The sequence below is a fragment of the Osmerus eperlanus genome, chromosome 22 (assembly GCF_963692335.1).
Source record: "Osmerus eperlanus chromosome 22, fOsmEpe2.1, whole genome shotgun sequence".
NCBI lineage: Eukaryota > Metazoa > Chordata > Actinopteri > Osmeriformes > Osmeridae > Osmerus > Osmerus eperlanus.
In genome coordinates this window covers 3,390,750-3,410,315 of record NC_085039.1, presented here as the reverse complement: position 1 = coordinate 3,410,315, position 19,566 = coordinate 3,390,750, and the positions used below count along the sequence as shown (strand labels likewise).

Here is a 19,566-nt window from a genome sequence, read left to right as displayed (position 1 = left end):
TAGTGTAGGGGGCCCTTTTGATTGGTGTTTTTTACAACAACAAAAATAATCGGGGGGCCCTAAAGAAATGTTTAGTTTGTTTATTGGACCGGGCCGGTCCTGCTACCAGAACACGCCGGAAGTTAGTTGCATTGCTTGTACTGCCATGTTATTGTAAATTACTGGGCACTGGGCACTTATCTTTCTTATTCCTGACACTCTGCTGTCTTATACAGTCATTTTCTGGTGAATATAATGAATTGTCAGATATACAGTATTCTGCATTAACTAAGTTTCCATTCTGTAGAAAAGTATGTAGTTGGATTGGTTGGAAAAGAGTGATTCATAGATCTCAACTACATGTCATATAGATCTCAATTACATCAAATTAAGCTACATCCAAGTCGGAAGTTTTGGTCTTAAAAAATCAAGAGTAGATTAATTTCTGACCGTTTCTGCAAGTATCAGCATGGCCAACAGTGACTCACCAAAAACATTTAATTAAATTCAAAACTTGCACACATACGCTTCTTTTAAGTCAGATATACAGCTTTTTTCATTTAAGCTTTCCTTTGAAAAACAAGGAACTTGGTTTAACAGACAATGTATCTGCACTCATCTTCTACTTAAAACACAGATGATTCATTTGCAGACATGCATGAATTAAATATTGCTGTTGTGCATTCATAAAACAGAGATGAAATCTACTTACAATCATTAATTAAGACCTCAAAATGGATAGGCCAATACATAAGTCATAATGTCTGTAAAATGCTTTGAAAGATGAATCATCCCCTTATTAGGTGACACTGACAAATACGGAGCTTGATGCCTTCTTGTGGCTCAGAGTTGAACTACAGCATCTCCTATAATGAACAGTCTTCGATCATGAGGTCCAAATGTAACATTCAGATGTTTTAAGAGCCGGTTCTAGCATAAACAAGTGCTCTATGACTATAAGCATTGCAAGCATTACAAAAAAGGGTAGCATGTTAATCAAAGAAACTAAAACGGACGTTTAGAGTTTCATACAATACGGTAGTTGTTTAACATTAAGAAGCAAGAATTATTTACAGTCAAAACTACTATAGAAAGAAATGTATTACTCAAAAAGTGGGAGGAAGGAAAAATCTGGCATAAAGTTTTATATATATATATATATATATATATATATATATATATACACGAGTGCATTACAAAAGCCCTGAATTATTGCTTTGACATCTGAAAAATACGCTACTTAAGTTTCCCCTGGTTTATTCAGAGGAAATTAAATGTCAACTTTAATAGCTTCAAATAACACAGTATTTTTACGTCTCAGAACAGGCAGTGTGGAGTTTCAAGTCCTGTACAGAATTGCTGTGGAACTAGGAGAAAAGGGAAGCACCTGTTTTTTGTAAAAAACCTAAGGCACAGATCCCATTCTATATCATGCATGAAGTATGGCCTACAGTGACGTCATGCACATATGCTATGTACAAACGTCTCAGTAAAATGAACTTTTTAGTGTGAAATGGGTGAAAAATTGCTTCAAGTTATAAAAATGACTGTCCAATTGTCCAAACCATATTTAGGTCATGTTTTTTTTATCACCAAAGAAAGTATGTATGTCAGTCGGTGTGTGTTAGAGGGTGTGTGTCATACAGCTGTGGTGTCCCCGTAGTTCTTGTTCCAGCGCACGTACAGGTCCAGTGACTGGGGGCCAACACTCCGCTTGATCTTCTTCAAGGACTCCACAAAGTCACAGAAGATGATGCCCCGCACCTACAGCAGTACATGGAGAGTATCAATTACGGACATCAGGGGTCTCATTTATAAAACTGTGTGTAGGATTCTTACTAAAAGTGTACGTACGCCTAAAATGGCGTACGCCCCAAAAACGTGCGTACGCACACCTGTTAGCAATGTTCCCTTTATAAATCACAGATTACCCACAAGTGTGCCTACGCGAATCAGCATTTTACCCCGCCCTGAACACGCCCATTTTTAACCATAAATGGTCAATGCAAAGCACCTCATGAATGATAATCCAGTATATTAATGACCCTGGCATGCAATTGTTCTTTACGGTGAATCATGGTGACCGGTGGGAAAAAACTAAAAAGCGCAACTTCTCAGACACTGTTAGCCTATTGGTGGAGGTGTTGTGGAAAAAACATCACACTGCTGCAATTATGAAGATGGAGAAATGATTATATGATTGAAAATGAACCTCTTAATCACCTTTATTACTTTTATATGCTATATTACTGAAAACCAGATGCAAAGCTGTTGACTGATTAGTATTACCACTAAAACGTAGAAGATATAAAGGCCAAAATGTGGAAATCTGGATAAATAGGGTTTGAGTGCGAGAGAAGTGTGTAGGCTTCTCCCATGAAAAACTACAAGGCCCAGATATCAAGAACTACAAGGCCCAGATATCATGGGACAGATTTATGACCTTAAACTCAGTAGCCCTGAGCAGCTGTGTTTCAGGCCTCATGAAGGCCCTGGAAGGGGGAGAACATAGGAAACGTACTGGCAATTAAAATTCTGTGACAATTGACCACCCGGGTGTGAATACATAAATGCATCTGTGACCAACTATAATGCACCAATGACAAAATATCACAAAATAACGGAGAGTAAATATATAAGCGAATGTCCAGAGAAAAATTCCAGTCAGACTCCGGGGTCTACTCACGTTTGTTGGAATCAATCCTTTGTGTTAGATTCGAATAAACACTTTGCATCATACTTTGCTGCCGTTTCCGTGCTGTTTTACATTTTGATATTGGTTAAAAACTTAGATTATTATTTCCCCGACAGAGGCCCGAAAACCACATTATTTGGGGGCCGGTGGATCACCAATAAAAAAAACTGTGCCAGTGGGGTCAACTGTGCCAGTGATACCCCGAGTCGAGATACAATTTGAAAACAAAAGCGTTTTGTTATGAACAGTAGTCTATTAATGTTTGGACTGATAACGAGGACGTAGAGTATAGCGATTGCATGGGAGCTTAACGACTGTATTTCTGGTTTTTGACATGATATATGCACAGTATTAAAGAAATATATTTAGTCATACATTGTGTTCTGCAGTTATCTAAAGGTAGGATATGTGATGTTATCATGTATTCCATGCAGGCGGGCATCTCCCCCTCCTGCACTCCTGTAGTGGACAATCTGATGGTGAGACAGCGCTGAATTTTGATTTAAAATTTGAGTTGGATTGTACAAGGTGTTTATAGAACAATTATCACTCAGTACAAGTGCAAATAACACTGCTGGATTTAATCTTCATGATAATGATGAAATGGAGTGAAAAGAAACGTGTGTGAGGAAAACAAAATGTATAAATATTCAGAGTAATCGTTCTTCCCACATTTACTTTCTGCAGTCTGACTACAGTACAGTTATCTGCGTCGCCAATTTCCACTGTCTCCAAAATGTGCGTAGGCCTACGCATGGGTCAGAGTTTGCGTGGAGGACCGCACATTCTCCGGTCAAGTTTGTTTTTTAAAAATCACAACCTTTGCGTGGGAAGTGGCGCACGCACATTTTCATCCCCGTTTTGTGCGTACGCAACGTTTATAAATGAGACCCCAGCACAGTTCAGAAATTTGCAGTCCCAAAATGGTTAACGTGCAACGACTGGTGGAACGTACCTCGTTTGCCGCCATGTTTCGAACTTGCTCTGGTCGCAGCTCTGTTAGCAAACACACGTTCAACTTCAAATGTAAGCTAATGAGTCCATATAACGACAGAATTAATGTTAAATTCAAACAGAAACATGATTGGCTGCTCACCTCGAATGGGGCCGAGGGAGGCATCCTTAGCTAGTGATGTCAGGTCACTGCCAGAGTAACCCTCCGTCATTCTGAAAGGAGCGGAGAGATGGAGACACAGAACATGTATATACTTGTTTCAAGTAAAAATATAATCAACATCATCCACACTGCGTATGTTGTAGGACCCAGACAAACAAAGTTGGACAAAGTTGCCAGTTTTTTGGGGGGGGGGGGGTTTGAGACCCTAACCTCGCCAACTGGGAGAGTTCTTTCTGAGTCAGCGGGTTGCCATGCTTTCCCAGGAGGTTCTTTAGAAGTTTAAACCGGGTCTGGTATTGGGGCACAAGCACAGATGTTTTGCAAAGACAGAAACATTATTTGAGCAGGATGGTACATGAAATGAATTAGTGCATTTGTAAATGGCACTGCTGGTGTTTCTAGACATACCTCATTTGTCGGTAAAGCCACGTACACCCGTTTTGCGAATCGCCTGTGGAGACATGATCGCTTTTGAGAACTTGTCACCATTCACTGGCTGAGAGCTCCATCTAAACGCAAACTGGGGCAATGTCACTCTACCTGAGAACAGCCTCATCCAGTTCCTGAGGCCTGTTGGTAGCACCCATCACCAACACCCTTTCGTCACCCCCAGACTGCACCTAGACACAAGCACGCAGACACTCACATACACACGTTCGACAGCTAAAAGTTACCCTACAAAAAATAAATAATAATCAAACTATATTTCCATGCTAGATAATACACCATTATGTACATGATTGCTTATTCAAAATATGGCATACCCCATCAAATTCAATCAAGAACTCTGTTTTCAGTCGTCTGCTGGCATCGTGCTCCCCCTCTCTTCTCTCGCAGAGCAGACTGTCAATTTCATCTGTGGCAGCAGGTCACACTCAGGAGTCACAATCACATTTATCTCAGTACATAGTATGCTAAAAGCAATCCAAATGCCATACCAATTAAATGATTTTGCTCTGGCAAATGTATCTGGCCACCCTCCAATTTAAACAGATTTCCCTCCGGCATGAAAAGTCTCGGGCCAATCACAATAGGTGATCTGATATGGGGCAGGGTTAATACAATGACTATACATAGTCGTAAACAACCAAGATGACGTTTAGTTGATTGATTGATCGTATCTATCCAATTCTATAGAATTGCGTCCAAAGGCATTTGTCTGCGTCCGATAACAACGCCCCATGGATATCGAAAATGAACTGAGAGGTTTCAGACAAATACACATTGCAAATTGCTCTGGTGATGATGCCATGCTAGAGCTATGCACTTTTCTCTCTATGCACGATTCTTGATCTTCTGCTGTACTTTGAACATGCATTACTTGTACGTTGCTGTGGATAAAAGCATCTACTAAGTGGAAAAAATGTGAATAGGCTAAATGTACACACTGGTTGGATTAATTATTGATGGTGGAGTCATGTGTGTTGTTTTTTTCAGGGATCAAAGTTATTAATTGTTAGGGAATGTAAGAAAATATATTCTTCTCGGCTCATGCTGGAAATGATATATTTGTCTTGGTTTCCCCCCATAACTATCAAATGTATGTACCAATAAAGATTATAGAGGGCTGCAGTTCTCTAGCCACAGCAAACAGAGCTCGGACGAGCTTCTCTCCCTCCCCTACCTAAAAGGAAAGAACAAGAAGAAGTAGAAAAGATAATACCACATATTATTCAATAACTGTACTCATTCATAATGCATATCAATGATAAAACTATGTAGGCATAACTGTTGAGCTTTATACATGCACCTGCAAAGTGATATTACATTATTATCTAAATGAACTAAAGAGGTGGTGGTTCTCTGCTCAAACAATTATTATTTTATTATTTATATTGCAAATACATATTAAATATCACATCTGGACAGACGTGGGAATAATAAGCAGAGGAAGCTAAACAGAAGTTGAATCAAAGCATACAAAAAAGATAACTTCCAGGCTGTAAATAGAAAGATCGATTGCAGAAGATACAGCGCTGATGCACTCACGTATTTTGAGGTCAGGCTGGCGGCACTTATGTTGAAAAAGGTTGCGTTGGATTCCATGGCCACTGCCTTCGCCTGGGGGATGAGCAAAATAGAAATCACAAGTTCTATGTCAGACACTGAAGAGGCACAGTATCTAGATATTTTAAACAATTTGTCTTTCATATCTAATATACCACACCACTCTTGTTGTGGGGTGAGAGGTAGAGTATTCATCAGGATGCATATACAGTCGGGGTTAAAGAGCAAAATGGAAAGCACCGACTCACCAACATGGTTTTTCCATTGCCCGGAGGGCCGAAAAGGAGGAGGCCTCGTGCTGGGGTCCGTAGCCCTGTAAACAACTGTCCCAGAACAACTGATAAACACTTACTCTTAACCTGACATTAAGTGATTTTGTTCAATTCTATGTGCTTTACAAATAAATATGCAGATAAAAGCGGTTTCAATTGATTTAAAGTACGCAACCCCTGCTTTTAGACATTTTTAACTATTCCCATAAAGGCTTTGGGGAACAGCAGAAAGACTATAATACCCTAAAAGCTGTGTGGTAGCATACCTCCGGCCTCAGTGTGGGCAGAATGACTATCTCCTGCAGGGCCTGCTTAGCCAAATCCTGGCCAGCTACATCTTCAAACTTCACAACCGAGCCACTGGACCATACAGAAGAAAACGGTCCACAAGCAGGTAAGACCAATTGAATTTGAAGCTACTGATATCAAAAAGGTACCATGACTGCAGTTTGGCTTAACATCGTGAGGTCCTTGACATCTCACCTGTCCACTATCTCATTGAGGATGAGGTTAGCGAGCTTGCTGTCCACATTCTTCAGGTTCTTCGTGTCCTTCTTTTTCTGCAGAGTGGTTGTGGGGGGTTTGAAGTTTTGTCGGTTGCTGGCTTTACCCTGTTTTAGTTTTTTTAATTCCCATTTGAGGTTATTAACATTATTATGATGTAGTCAAACAGTAAATATCACACTTACCCGACTGACAGTACAGTGTTGTGCTAAAATGGTCAACAACCTTAACCTGTTAATAAAGTCTGATTCACATACGTTGTAGCTGTCTAGTGACACATACAGGTTTGTGTAGCACACTGAGTGTGGCTCAAAGTCCTAATGTCACTGTATATAACGGTATCCATTGATGAGCCAAAACATTATGACCACCTGCGCAATATGCTGTTGGTTCTCCATGTGCTGCCAAAACAACAATATGAACAGCTGAGGCATGGAGTCTATAAGACCCCTTGAGGTGTCCTGTGGTATCTGGCACCAAAACATCAGCAGCAGATCCTTACAGTGCTTTAATTTGCGAGTTGGAGCCATCATGGATCAGACATGTCTGTCCAGCACGTCCCACAGATGCAGTCGGGACACTTCATCACGTTCCCAAACAATGTCTGCAGTGTGGCAGGGTGCATAATCCTGCTGAATGAGGCCACTGCCATCAGGGAATACTATTGCCAGGAAGGGGTGTACCTGGTCTGCAATGATGTTTAGGTACGTAGCATCTATATGCAAGTTGTCCACATGAATGGCAGGATAGGGTACCGTCTTCCCACAGTGCATCCTGGTGACGTCAAATCCCAAGTTAAAAGACCTTCTTCCACTGGTCCAAGGTCCAGTTCCGATGTCCATTATAGGTGTTTCTGATAGTGTACAGGCATCATGGGAACTCTGACCGGGGTCTGCAGCTACATAGCCCCATAAGCAGCAGGGTGCAATGCAATTTATTTTCCCCGTAACCATCATATAAACATTCTGTGACTTGTGCCACAGTAGACATGTTGTTGCTTTGGACCAGACAGGGTGGTCCTTGTGGATTGATGAGTATTGGGCATCAAAAAAGCCTGTCGCCGGTTTGTGGTTTGTCCTTCCTTTGACCCCTGTCAGTAGGTACTCCCCACTACTGACTAGGAGCACTCCACAACCCTGTTTCAAAGATGTCATCTGTCCAGAACAGTTTGACCCTTATCAAGGTCGCTCTGTTACATCTCCTGCATCCAACAGGTTTACAACGAGAACTGATTGTTCGCCTACCATCTAATCTGCCCAGACCTTGAAAAATGCCCTTTTTTGGAAATGGTCAATTTTAATATATTCACCTGTGAGTGGTCATAATGTTTTGGTTAATCAGTGTATATATGATATTTGTCTAGATCTCACCTTATTGATGTTGGGCTGGGGGGCAGGTTGGTGTGTGTGGGTGCTGGACAGCCCGCTAAAGCTGGGAGATCGCTGGTGACTGCTGTACCCACCCGAAGAGGAGGGTTTCTGTGTGTGCTTTGGTCGTGGAAGGGAGTGACTGGAGTGTGTCAGGGAGTCCCTCTTTTTGGGAACAGTGCCACTAACTGTCAAAATCAGAGAGTTTGTGGCTAGTAAAAACATTTATATGCATATTATTATACATTTTTTAACAAAAGTACTTTTTGTCCAATTTGGAAAAACCTCAAACGTACCACTGGTGGTATTAAAGCTTCTCCCAAATATTGATAGTAAGGCCCCTTTTAAAACTGTAAATTATAAAACTTAGCAAGAACCCCTCTGAGGGAACTATAATTGGGCAGAGTATCGAACAGCAAGGTTGTGGATGCACCCACCTGAGTGTAGATGGCCATTATGGTACGATTGGTTTGTACTCTCTGTATAAGTGGCTCTCTGAGCTGGCCCTGAAAGCTTTGCTAAATAACAAACACAAAATGACAACAAAGAGAAACCGATATTGGGGCAGGGAAATCTAAGACTCAAAACTCAACACAAGAGAAGAGAAGGATAGGATACTGATGTGGACTTGTGGCATAAAATACATTTATAAAATCCAGTTTTGCATGTACCATGCAGTGACAGTGTGAACAACACAGTTTGAGCTGGATATAAGATATCATGCCATGCATGAAACTGTTTTAGGACATGCAGACAAGGACGAATATATTTCAATGGGAGAAGGGTGGTTTATTTTATTTGCACTTTGTCCCCATTTGATTGAAAACACTGTGGCAGACGGCAGGGAGAGGTGAGGGGAGTGGTGATTGAGGGCAGGTATCTGGCCGCCCGTTGGATCCACCCCCGAGCCATATAGGGACTTCCTGCTTCAACGAGACAGGCTGTGTCTCGTTGGGAGGTTGATTGTTTGTGGGATGGCCTATAAAATGATGTATGTGATGAATTAAAGTGGCTGATACATGGAAAGTGGACTGGGTGTGCTGAAGTCTTATTCAACTTGTTATTGTGGATACCCCACACCCCTTGACCCGCTACAATGCGTAATGTTATGTTTGGGCTCTTACGACTGATTTGCAAACCAGATGGTAACATGAAAAGTCGTAATTATTTCAGCATAAAAAAACGTTTTAAATTCCAGCGTCAATCAAGCATCCAGCAGAGATAGATAACTTTGCATCCAACTGGAAGATTGCTCGAGCCAGCAAAAAATGAGTGGGTGCTGTTGTCCTAGCACATTTGCTTAGGGCGCCAAATGTGCTTGGACCGGTTTTGGGATAACCCAATGTGGTTTGCTCACCAAGAAGCTCCAGGCGATCTTTTGCCATAATGAGATTTGTAGTCATCTTGGCCTGCAGGCGTTTATCGCGCTCAAATTGCTCCCCTAACATAAGTAAGGTTAGAAAAATTTATCAAAACAAGTATACAACTATAATTATGTCATTAAGTAATGAATACCAAGCACAACCACATCACTGTGAAACTGAAATGCTTGTTGCAGTAGTATTTTACAAATGCCATTGGAAATTCCATTGAGTGGGGAAAAAAAGAAATAAGTGAAGTCTGAACTCACCATTTCCCGTTATTTCGATTGCGATGCCTCTCTCAAGCTCAGTGATACCCCGTTTGTACCATTGGACGGCCTTCGCCTTGTGCCCTAACGAAACAGTGGAAAAAACACAGGTCAGGGCGAACATTAAACCTGTTTTATTGTTACAGCAAACAGGCCTAATCAAGACAAAAATGCGCACGTATAACAGAGAGCTATGATATAGCCTAATGGAGTAGCATGTACCTGCAGAGCCGGAGAGCTGCAGTTTCAGGACCGCAGTTCTAGGACCCTCGTTTTATCTGACAGCGCCACCTAGCGAATTGGATAACCATGGACCGGAACAAGATAATCAATATTTTCCTGCAGTAATGAATGTAGGTTACGGCCGGCTCGACATTAAATAGGGTTTATGCGGAAAACACTTCTGTATTCGGTGAAACAGGTCTCATCCCTTCCGGATCTGTATGCTCATTGCTGACATGGAACTGTTTTACAAAAGATGCCTCCAGTTTCCAATTTTATATCTCAGTGAATTCTGCACCAAAAAGGTTGAGGAGGGCAGCCTTTAGAAGAAAAAGCAATTCTCCATTGATCTGTCGACTCTAAATTTTTATTTGGGTCCTGATAGTCTTATTTGAGTGAGAACGGCTCGCCCGTAGACCGCATAGTCTTACTGTAGGCGGCAGCCACGTCTCGTTCGCGTCATGTCACAAAGTAAATAATCTTACAAGTCGGTCAATTTTACACCAAAAAGGTCGAGGAGGGCAGCTTTCAAGAGATATGGGAATTTTGCATTTAGCCAGGCGGTACGATTTTTTGTGTGATTTGTGTAAAACTTGCAATCTGGGTGAGACTGCGTCCCCCGGTACTAGGCTACATTGTTTTGACGTTACTAGCCTCAGACACTCAGTCTGAGTCAGACTCGGGTCGCTCACTGGCAGTGTGTTCACAATGTTGTATTTCACTCCATTCTACACCAAAAACTGCTTTTTGTAGATACAAGCCTGCTGAAGATAGCCAGGCTAGCATTTCTCAAAGCGAGCCTGTTTCATTCGTAATTTTCCTGAGAAAACGACCTCTGTTAGCCAGGCTAGTTTTGCCCACTTGATCAGGCTATTTAAAGGTCTCTGACAGTCAGAATCACTGTTTACAGGCAAAGGTTGTGGTGGTCCTTGGCCAAATGTGTATATTGACCAGTTTAGAGCTAAATACTCTTGCCAGAGCCTGGAATCGAACCAGTGTTTTGAGTGATTTTGCATGGGTCTCCATATCAGGTCATCCGGACATTTCACACTGAGGTACGCAGTAAAAAGCACTGTTTGGATTTTCCCGCATCTGCTACTTTACTTTGTGGGGAATACTGCTTTGGTCGCAGTCTTTTTGGTCTTTTGGTGGTCGCGAAAATCTAGAAATGCTTCAAACTGTTGCTCTCAATAGTGGTTGATGGGGTGGAGGGAATGATGAAGAGTTGGATGGGGCGATGCTGTTGTATTTGGTGGAGGGGTAAATGGATGTGATACTGCGATTGTTATTGTTTATTATTGTATATATATTTTAAATATATCCATATCTGAATAATCTAAATCCTCAGTTTTCATTGTTTCTTGCCTCTCACCAACCATTCAAATAGCCTATCTTGTTGCGATCTAGTGACACGTACTCAATAGTATATTTCGTCATCCAATTCGCTAGGTGGCGCTGCAAGTAGGGGCTAAATCCCTCAGAGCGTCATGGACGTCCATAGACGGATGGCGATGGCTGCTGATCTTTGCATGGACGGCGATGGACGGCGATGCTGTTCAGAGTGCCGTCCCTGATTAGCATGGACGGCGCTAGCACTTGAATGGTTGAGAAGGACGGCCATGTTTAGCAGGCTGTTGAGCTAAACCAGAACTGTCGAAGGCTACCATAGCATGTAGCTAGCTACAGCAACTTCGGATGACTCAATAACTTTCGTCACGTTATTTTGTATGAATTGCATTTAAGTGTAGGCTATATATTTACGCCTTGATTTTTTTACATACAAAAGTAGGCCAGTCAACAATAAAATCTCATGACAATATAACGTTAGACTTGAAAAACAATATATTATGGTTAGGGTTTGCCTAGATATAGGCTAGGCTACATATATTTGAATTATTTTGAGAAGACTTGTTTAAAGATTTAAACTGTGTGTTATGACCCTTTGATATCAGAATCAATATACATTGCCCTTTAGGTCTTTTAAGCCATCAGTTTTATTTTTTTTAAGTGTTTTATGGGTGGATTTGGAGCCGCCAGTCAGTCGCTCCAATTTTGCGCACAAACCACTTTGAGCGGAGACGAATGCAAAACACAATACACTCCAAATTTGGGCACAAATCACTTTGAGTGGAGGCAAATGCAAAACACAATATGATGTGTTGAGCTAAACCAGAGCCGTCGAAGTCTACCATAACATGTAGCTACAGCAACTTTGGAAGACTCAATAACTTTTGTCACGTTATTTTGTAGGCTATGAATTGCATGTATCCTATGTGTAAGAACATCTTTATTTCCTTTTTTACATACAGAAGTAGCCCAATCAACAATAAAATCTCATGACAATGTAGATATGAAAAACAACTATAGCCTAATATATAGCCTAGATATAGTCTACATATATTTGTATTATTGCTTGGTATTGCTTTTATTTATGTTAGACTACATAGTTTGATTAATATTGTTGGTGGGGTTTTGTATTTAAATAAAACATTTAAGACCAAACACAGTTTTTTTCTTTATTTTATTGTAAAGGTTATTATGCTTTTATTGTTTTGGTGGTCCTATTTTCATGCATATAATGTCAAGTGCAGTTTTATTTACTTAAGTAAAGGGAGGCCCTCAACATCTCTGCTGTCGGCCGTCCGTCCATGCGAAAAAGGGCCTATAAAAGTTTTGTTTCTGCTATCATAATGGAACAGCCATGTCAATTTATGATGTTTTTTATAACTGTAGACCTTCTGGCTCAATGCTAACTTTACCGTGTAAGATAACATGTCGCCGGATCCATAGTCAAAAACGACTTTTGCTGGTGCTACAAGACTAAATGCATATTTTCAAAACTTGACTTGTCGCATAGCATGGTATTGCAACGTCTAGATTTGTCTCTGCTCTATGGAAGCAAATCGTTACCAAAATTCAAATGCAAATGCATTTCCAGAAATGCATTTGCATTTTAAGAATGTGGCTGCATTATTTGACTCATAAATGAAATTAGTAATCAATCATCCTATTTGCATTTTAATTTTCTTCTTCAAGAGTGCTCAATCTTTCACTTAATTAAAATGAAAAAGAAATAGACATTTGAGATTTAATTTTCAAAACATGCCCCAGCAAATAGATACCAAAATTCAATTTGAAATGTAAAATTTGAATATTAAAATGCATTTCCAGCAATGCATTTTCATTTTAAGAATGTGGCTGCAAAATCCTGACCACAATTCAAATTCAAATGCATTTCCAGAAATGCATTTTCATTTTCAAGAACGTGGCTGCAAAATCGTGACCACAATTCAAATTCAAATGCATTTCCAGAAATGCATTTTCATTTTAAGAACGTGGCTGCAAAATCGTGACCACAATTCAAATTCAAATGCATTTCCAGAAATGCATTTTCATTTTAAGAACGTGGCTGTAAAATCGTGACCACAATTCAAATTCAAATGCATTTGCAGAAATGCAAAATGAACGAAAAAGCATTCTGAGCGGCGCAGCAGAGTCACCTCAGTAGCCGCTCTTCTTCAGCTCCCTGCTGACCGAGCTACCCATCTTGTTCGGTAGGGAGTGGTGTGCACATCTGCATTGCATTACATTGCAAATGTGCCGGGAAATTGATTGAATTGCCGGGTCTTTAGAGCAGCGTTCCCCAACCGGTGCCCACCGGTCCGCGGACCGGTACCGGTCCGTGGGTCATTTCGTACCGGGCCGCACAAAAAAGAATTAATAACATTATTTCCTTTTAATTGATTATCAGAGTCTTAAAGACGTTTTATTCTGAAAAATGACCGGATTCTCTCCTTCTCCGCGGGCCTTTTCCCCTGAGCAAAAAAGCTCTGCAAAGACGTGTGTTTACTCATTTTTTAGCAAGTTTGTGGGCTTTATTGAACGGTATCATGCGCGTCTCTTCCTCTTGACACATGACAAGTGATAGTTACCACTCAATGAAGCCTGTTTGAGACAACAACTCTATCGGTGTTTTGGATGAAGGCTATCCTGAGATCGCCACTAAAGCACTGAAAACCCTGCTTCCATTTCCAACATCAAGCGGGATTTTCTGCCGTGACAGCAATCAAACAAAATTATGGAATAGGCCTGAACTGGATATAAGGAACGCACTTCGGGTGTCACTGTCGTAGCTTATAGTCACACACAACAGTGGGACTGACACATCGAAAGCTAGATAGTAACAATATAACGATGGAAAACCAGGCTAAGAAACTTAAAGATGGGTCAATTGAAAAAACGGCTGTTTATTTTACATAAAACTCCAAAAACTATTTTTCGCTCAAATCAGCTAAACTATTTTTCTCCGCGCGCGCTCGCATTAGGTGTGGAAGTCACTAACTAGGATCAAACCCAGAATGTACATGCATTAGCAGCGCAGCTGTCCAGGGCCTATCTTTCCTCCCAGTCCGTTCTGCCGGTCCGTGAAAATATGTCTTACATGAAAGCGGTCCGTGGCGCAAAAAAGGTTGGGGACCGCTGCTTTAGAGGACGCATCACAGACCATGGCGCTCCCTCAAATTGTGCAAACACTGTTAGAATTAGCTGAACAGGTAGAATCTAATAATATATCTGAGTCTGATGCCCGTGACCGAGTAGAACAAGTCATAGAGAGCTTGGCTGCATACTCTGCCGTCACAGATTTACACATTAATAGTAGCTCTGCCACTGTTTTAGTCATTGTTTGACATCAAGTTGCTCAGTCTGTGATGCGTCCTCTAAAGACCCGGCAATTCAATCAATTTCCCGGCACATTTGCAATGTAATTGCAATGCAGATGTGCACACCGCTCCCTACCGAACAAGATGGGTAGCTCGGTCAGCAGGGAGCTGAAGAAGAGCGGCTACTGACGTCACTCTGCTGCGCCGCTCAGAATGCTTTTTCGTTCATTTTGCATTTCTGCAAATGCATTTGAATTTGAATTGTGGTCACGATTTTACAGCCACCTTCTTAAAATGAAAATGCATTTCTGGAAATGCATTTGAATTTGAATTGTGGTCACGATTTTGCAGCCACGTTCTTAAAATGAAAATGCATTTCTGGAAATGCATTTGAATTTGAATTGTGGTCACGATTTTGCAGCCACGTTCTTGAAAATGAAAATGCATTTCTGGAAATGCATTTGAATTTGAATTGTGGTCAGGATTTTGCAGCCACATTCTTAAAATGAAAATGTATTTCTGGAAATGCATTTTAATTTTCAAATTTTACATTTCAAATTGAATTTTGGTATCTATTTGCTGGGGCATGTTTTGAAAATTAAATCTCAAATGTCTATTTCTTTTTCATTTTAATTAAGTGAAAGATTGAGCACTCTTGAAGAAGAAAATTAAAATGAAAATAGGATGATTGATTACTAATTTCATTTATGAGTCAAATAATGCAGCCACATTCTTAAAATGCAAATGCATTTCTGGAAATGCATTGGCATTTGAATTTTGGTAACGATTTGCTTCCATACTGCTCTAGTGGTTTGTGCGCAAAATTGGAGCGACTGACTGGCGGCTCCAAATCCACCCATAAAACACTTAAAAAAAAATAAAACTGATGGCTTAAAAGACCTTAAGGGCAATGTATATCAAAGGGTCATAACACAATGTTTAAATCTTTAAACAAGTCTTTATTAACAATTCTCGAAATAATTCAAATATATGTAGCCTAGCCTATATCTAGGCAAACCCTAACCATAATATATTGTTTTTCAAGTCTAAAGTTATATTATCATGAGATTTTATTGTTGACTGGCCTACTTTTGTATGTAAAAAAATCAAGGCGTAAATATATAGCCTACACTTATTGGGGGGGATGTGTGTCCCCCCAATATATATTATGATTATGGCCTTGCTATTGATATAATTACATAGTTTCATTTAAAATAAGCTTTTGGTGCCGTATCTGTAAAAGGGTTAGGCTTAACACACAATTTTCAAAAAGTCACTCAAGAAGAAGTCGGCCTAACAGCAAACATATGGCAATAAAGGCACAGCTTACTTGAAGATCTGTTTGAGGATCAAACTACTGTAGCATAATAAATGAATCCTCTTTGACCTTAACCTTTCACAGTCTCTGAACTTGTGCTTAGAGCAAAGAGTTAGAGCAAAGAGTTGTAATTGAGAGCCTGGCCCTGGAGCACAGACAAGTCATATGATTTTTTTTTTATAGTGCTCGGTGACTGAATGATCATAATCAGTCTCCAATATCCCGACTGAAAATTCTGACGGGGGCATTCCATGATCCTAAATTCAGCCATGCTAACTGGAAATTCCCTTAAAGCAGCAATGTGCTTTATATTTCTTATGAAGGTTGCCTTATATAGTTAATCTGTTATCCATCTTATATGACAGAAGTAATTTGATCCTTTAGAGACATAAAAGGGACCATAACAGCTGCAGCCACTCAATTTTTACCATAAATTATTCAGAGAAGCCCCACATTAAATACCTATTGCCAGTTGGTTTTATAGGTTACTGTCTGTGATGGAAGATACAAATCTTCCAATCATTGTCGATATTGAGGTTTAACGTGCAGGAGTCATTGTTTGTGTAGGGGAATCTCCAGCCAGTTCTCTTTCAGTAAGATCTCTGTAGCATAGCATAGATCTTTGCTAACACAGCCTATTTGTTTCAAAGGATTCAGCACCGACATTGCATATGGCATTCCCCCGTCCTCCTAGAGGCAGAGTTAGAGAGCACAAAAGGCAGAGGGCCTGAGTGAATCAAGCCCTTTGTTGGGCCATTTCATGGCTATTTCTCTGCTGGTGCTACATCCAGCGAGAGGTTGAATGTCAGATTTTAGTGGGACGTGAAAATAAATGACGCTGGTTCTGTAGGTGATTCCACTTATTCTACTTACCAACAAGATAAGGCTGCTCTTACTGACTGATAATTAACTGTAATAAACTAACAGCCAGTAAAGCTGAAAACCTTCTTCAATAAATGTCGACACTTTGATGTAAACACTGACGTAGATTGGATGCCCACTGACTGGCACTGAGGATATTATGTCTGGTGTTGCCAGGCTAGCCAAAGATACAATTTCACTCTGACATCAATGAAAATAGGTTTAATTTAATAAACATGCCGGTAAAACTTTTAAATCCTAAAGTTTGTTTTACAGTCATAGCTGACGGTTCAGGTGAATTGCAGGGATGATGAGCATGCAGTCCTGGTTTCCAGGACTAGGATGATCTGGCTTCCAGTCAATAACATGCATCACCATACACCATGTCAGTTGGAAAATACTGACAGGAAAAATACTGCATACACTCTTTAGGGCTTTTATGTGCTATTCACAAATTATTCGCCTGCCTTCTTCAGAGAATTAAAAACAAATGTAGCTAATCTGATGCACTTAAGGTTTAACATAAATTGACTAGTTGTTAGAATACCTAATTGTCTTAATTATAACCAGTGAAGTTTCTAAACTCTAATCTTTATTGAGGGCACCAGAGATAGTCTAGGTTACATTCATTGTAAATGAGAGAGAGGCCAACTTGATTCAGTCAGTTAAGCCATGCATGATGACATGTGGGCAAGAAGAGAGACATAATTTTCCACGCTAGTGACGATACCAATTACTGTCACACTGGATTATCCCAGGCCATGTCAATCGATCTATTGGGATCACATGAACTTGACTGTATGTCTGCTAGCCTAGTTTAACTGGGTATGGTTATTGTTAAATCATATTGTTAAATCACAAAAGGTTCCTGAAAAGCCTATCTAGACATCTTGTCACAAATCAATATTGACACCAAGACGAGGGAAGACTAGCTTAACAGTTGGAAATGAATGTGACTTTTGAATAGTACAATCATTTCAATTTTTGACATTGTCTCGCTAAAGTTCAACTCCTATTTCACTCCAACTGGTGCTTCCACTGGATTGTGTTGTGAAAGAGACAGTGGCTTTGGGCTGGCCAGCCAGCACTTCTATGTCAACAATGTGAACTGTCAGCTTCAATAAGGTAGACGCACAGGCCAGTATGCAACTTTTGCTACTGCTGAAAAGGAAGTTCAGGGCTCAACATTAAAAACATTTGGGTTTGAAACTTACTGGCCCCAAGCCCCCCCCCCTCCAAAAGTTGTAATTTATCATTGTTACAACAAAACCAAAGACTTATAAGTTATGTTATTCTGTTAACATGTTTAACCATTTATTAAACACATCCTGGATATCAAAAGAATAAAAATGAAATCACATTTCTAGTGATAAAAAAGAAAAAAGTAATAGTCAGCAAAACAATTGACTTTTAACCTCAAACATGATGTGCTCTCTTCCCTGCTGACAGCCATCTCTGCAACTCTGTCAGGCTGAAACTGAAACCTCTGGTCCCTCAATGCTAATATATAAAAGCTTCCATAGCATTTCATCAGTATGATACTAAGTAACCAAGTCGACACCATTCTTCTGCTGCAGTTCAATAGCCCGGGGAAACGAGGCGAACGGCTGGCCCGTTTTAATTACGTGATATGCAGTTGTTATAAGTCGTGCAATAACACGATGGGAATCTGCATTTAAATTCCTGACCAGCATGGTCAACGGCCTGGAAGATGGATTGTCAATCATTCGCTTAGCTGTCACGCAAACCAGGTGCTGTCTGCTAGCATGGCTGGTCACGGATTGTTTTCGAAAATTGTCGGTGCGTGTGTAAAAAGATCCACTTTTGCCTGCTTTAGACGGGAACATAGGACAGACGACACAGTGCATCTTAGTTCCATAAAAAAAAGTTGCTTCCGTTTGAGCTCGTAGCTCTACTTTGCTGCCATTTTCACTTTATTGTCTCGCGCCAGTTGTTAAAAAATGTATCGAGACTAGAGAATTACAATTTGACAACGACTCGTCACTCACTACTCAACTCGAGTTGCCAACTGTGCGCCCCACAAGCTGCAAAGTTATTTATGCATTTAGCAGATAGAAAAACATATGAAGGATGTTAACTTTTACAATGCGATTTTTTTTTTTTCAATCAATAATTTGCCGTGGCCCGATCGGGCCAGTGAGTTGCTAGTTTAACTGTCCCGACGTTACTTTTTACTGGCCCCGGGACATCGTTATTGTCGAGCCCTGGTAAGCTCAAAGACCTTGCATCAATTTTGTCAAATTTGATCAGGAATCATTGTCATTGGAAACCCCATAAACAAGAATAAACTTCACACCCAAATACATGATCCATGGCATGCTTTTTTGAACAAATTCAACACTTCACTCCGAATTAGCTGCAACCACTGTCACCCCCCATCCTCTGTCTAGGCAACTGTATCTTGCTTAGCAAGACAACCTGACTGCTATATAAACTGCGAGTGGACACAAAACATACCTTTGTCATCCTCGTCTATTCTTAATGCAACAGAGATGTATTCAAAAGCTTGCTTGTGGTGGTTCCTTATCCGCTCACCGCTGTCCTCGCACACCTTGTTGTTCCCTTGCTGATTTGCCTGTGTTTTTGGTCTTGTAGCCATAGCTCGAGAAAGTCCCTCGCATAACCAGGCGAAGAGCACGACACAGTGCACAGCGAGGAATCGAAATAACGCAAACAACGCCAGTAGCGGGTAAGAGAAGTAATCCAAGTTCCGCCTATGTAGCGACACCTGATCGCAGGTGTCTCCTTCTGGTGTGGATCCAGCGCCTCTCTTTTTTCTGCCTCTTCCTCCCGTGGAACTCATTCACCCAACTGACTATCGTATCCATAACATAACTGTCTCGCGTTTCTAACGGGTCTAAGCTCGGAGGATTTGGTCTGGTGGACAAGCACACCAACAAAAGGGAAAGCAA

At 40.7% G+C, this 19,566-nt stretch overlaps 1 protein-coding gene across 3 annotated transcripts; it reads right to left on the bottom strand.

The window, feature by feature from the left end:
- Positions 1–459: 459 nt before the first annotated feature.
- Positions 460–19,565, bottom strand: spast (spastin). Of its 3 annotated transcripts, none has more exons than XM_062448115.1 (17): positions 19,103–19,565; positions 9,572–9,655; positions 9,299–9,382; positions 8,379–8,459; positions 7,945–8,129; positions 6,554–6,681; positions 6,337–6,430; positions 6,047–6,121; positions 5,781–5,852; positions 5,340–5,415; positions 4,556–4,647; positions 4,332–4,411; positions 4,200–4,242; positions 4,002–4,081; positions 3,771–3,841; positions 3,630–3,670; positions 460–1,743 (listed from the first exon to the last, which is right to left on the bottom strand). In XM_062448115.1, the coding sequence occupies exons 1-17, from the start codon at positions 19,455–19,457 to the stop codon at positions 1,618–1,620; spliced, it is 1,767 nt and encodes a 588-aa protein (XP_062304099.1). In that variant the 5' UTR covers positions 19,458–19,565; the 3' UTR covers positions 460–1,617. The 3 variants fall into 3 exon arrangements, with proteins under 3 accessions (XP_062304099.1, XP_062304100.1, XP_062304101.1); XM_062448116.1 differs by having other exon boundaries at positions 19,112–19,565; XM_062448117.1 differs by lacking the exon at positions 8,379–8,459 and having other exon boundaries at positions 19,112–19,565.
- Position 19,566: the final 1 nt, after the last annotated feature.

Coding starts and splice junctions, on each gene's coding strand:
- spast (XM_062448115.1), bottom strand. CDS start 19,457: ATGAGTTCCACGGGAGGAAGAGGCAGAAAAAAGAGAGGCGCTGGATCC. Junction 6,431..6,553: donor CTCAATGAGATAGTGGACAG/GTGAGATGTCAA, acceptor TGTATGGTCCAG/TGGCTCGGTTGTGAAGTTTG. Junction 6,122..6,336: donor TGCCCACACTGAGGCCGGAG/GTATGCTACCAC, acceptor GTTCTGGGACAG/TTGTTTACAGGGCTACGGAC.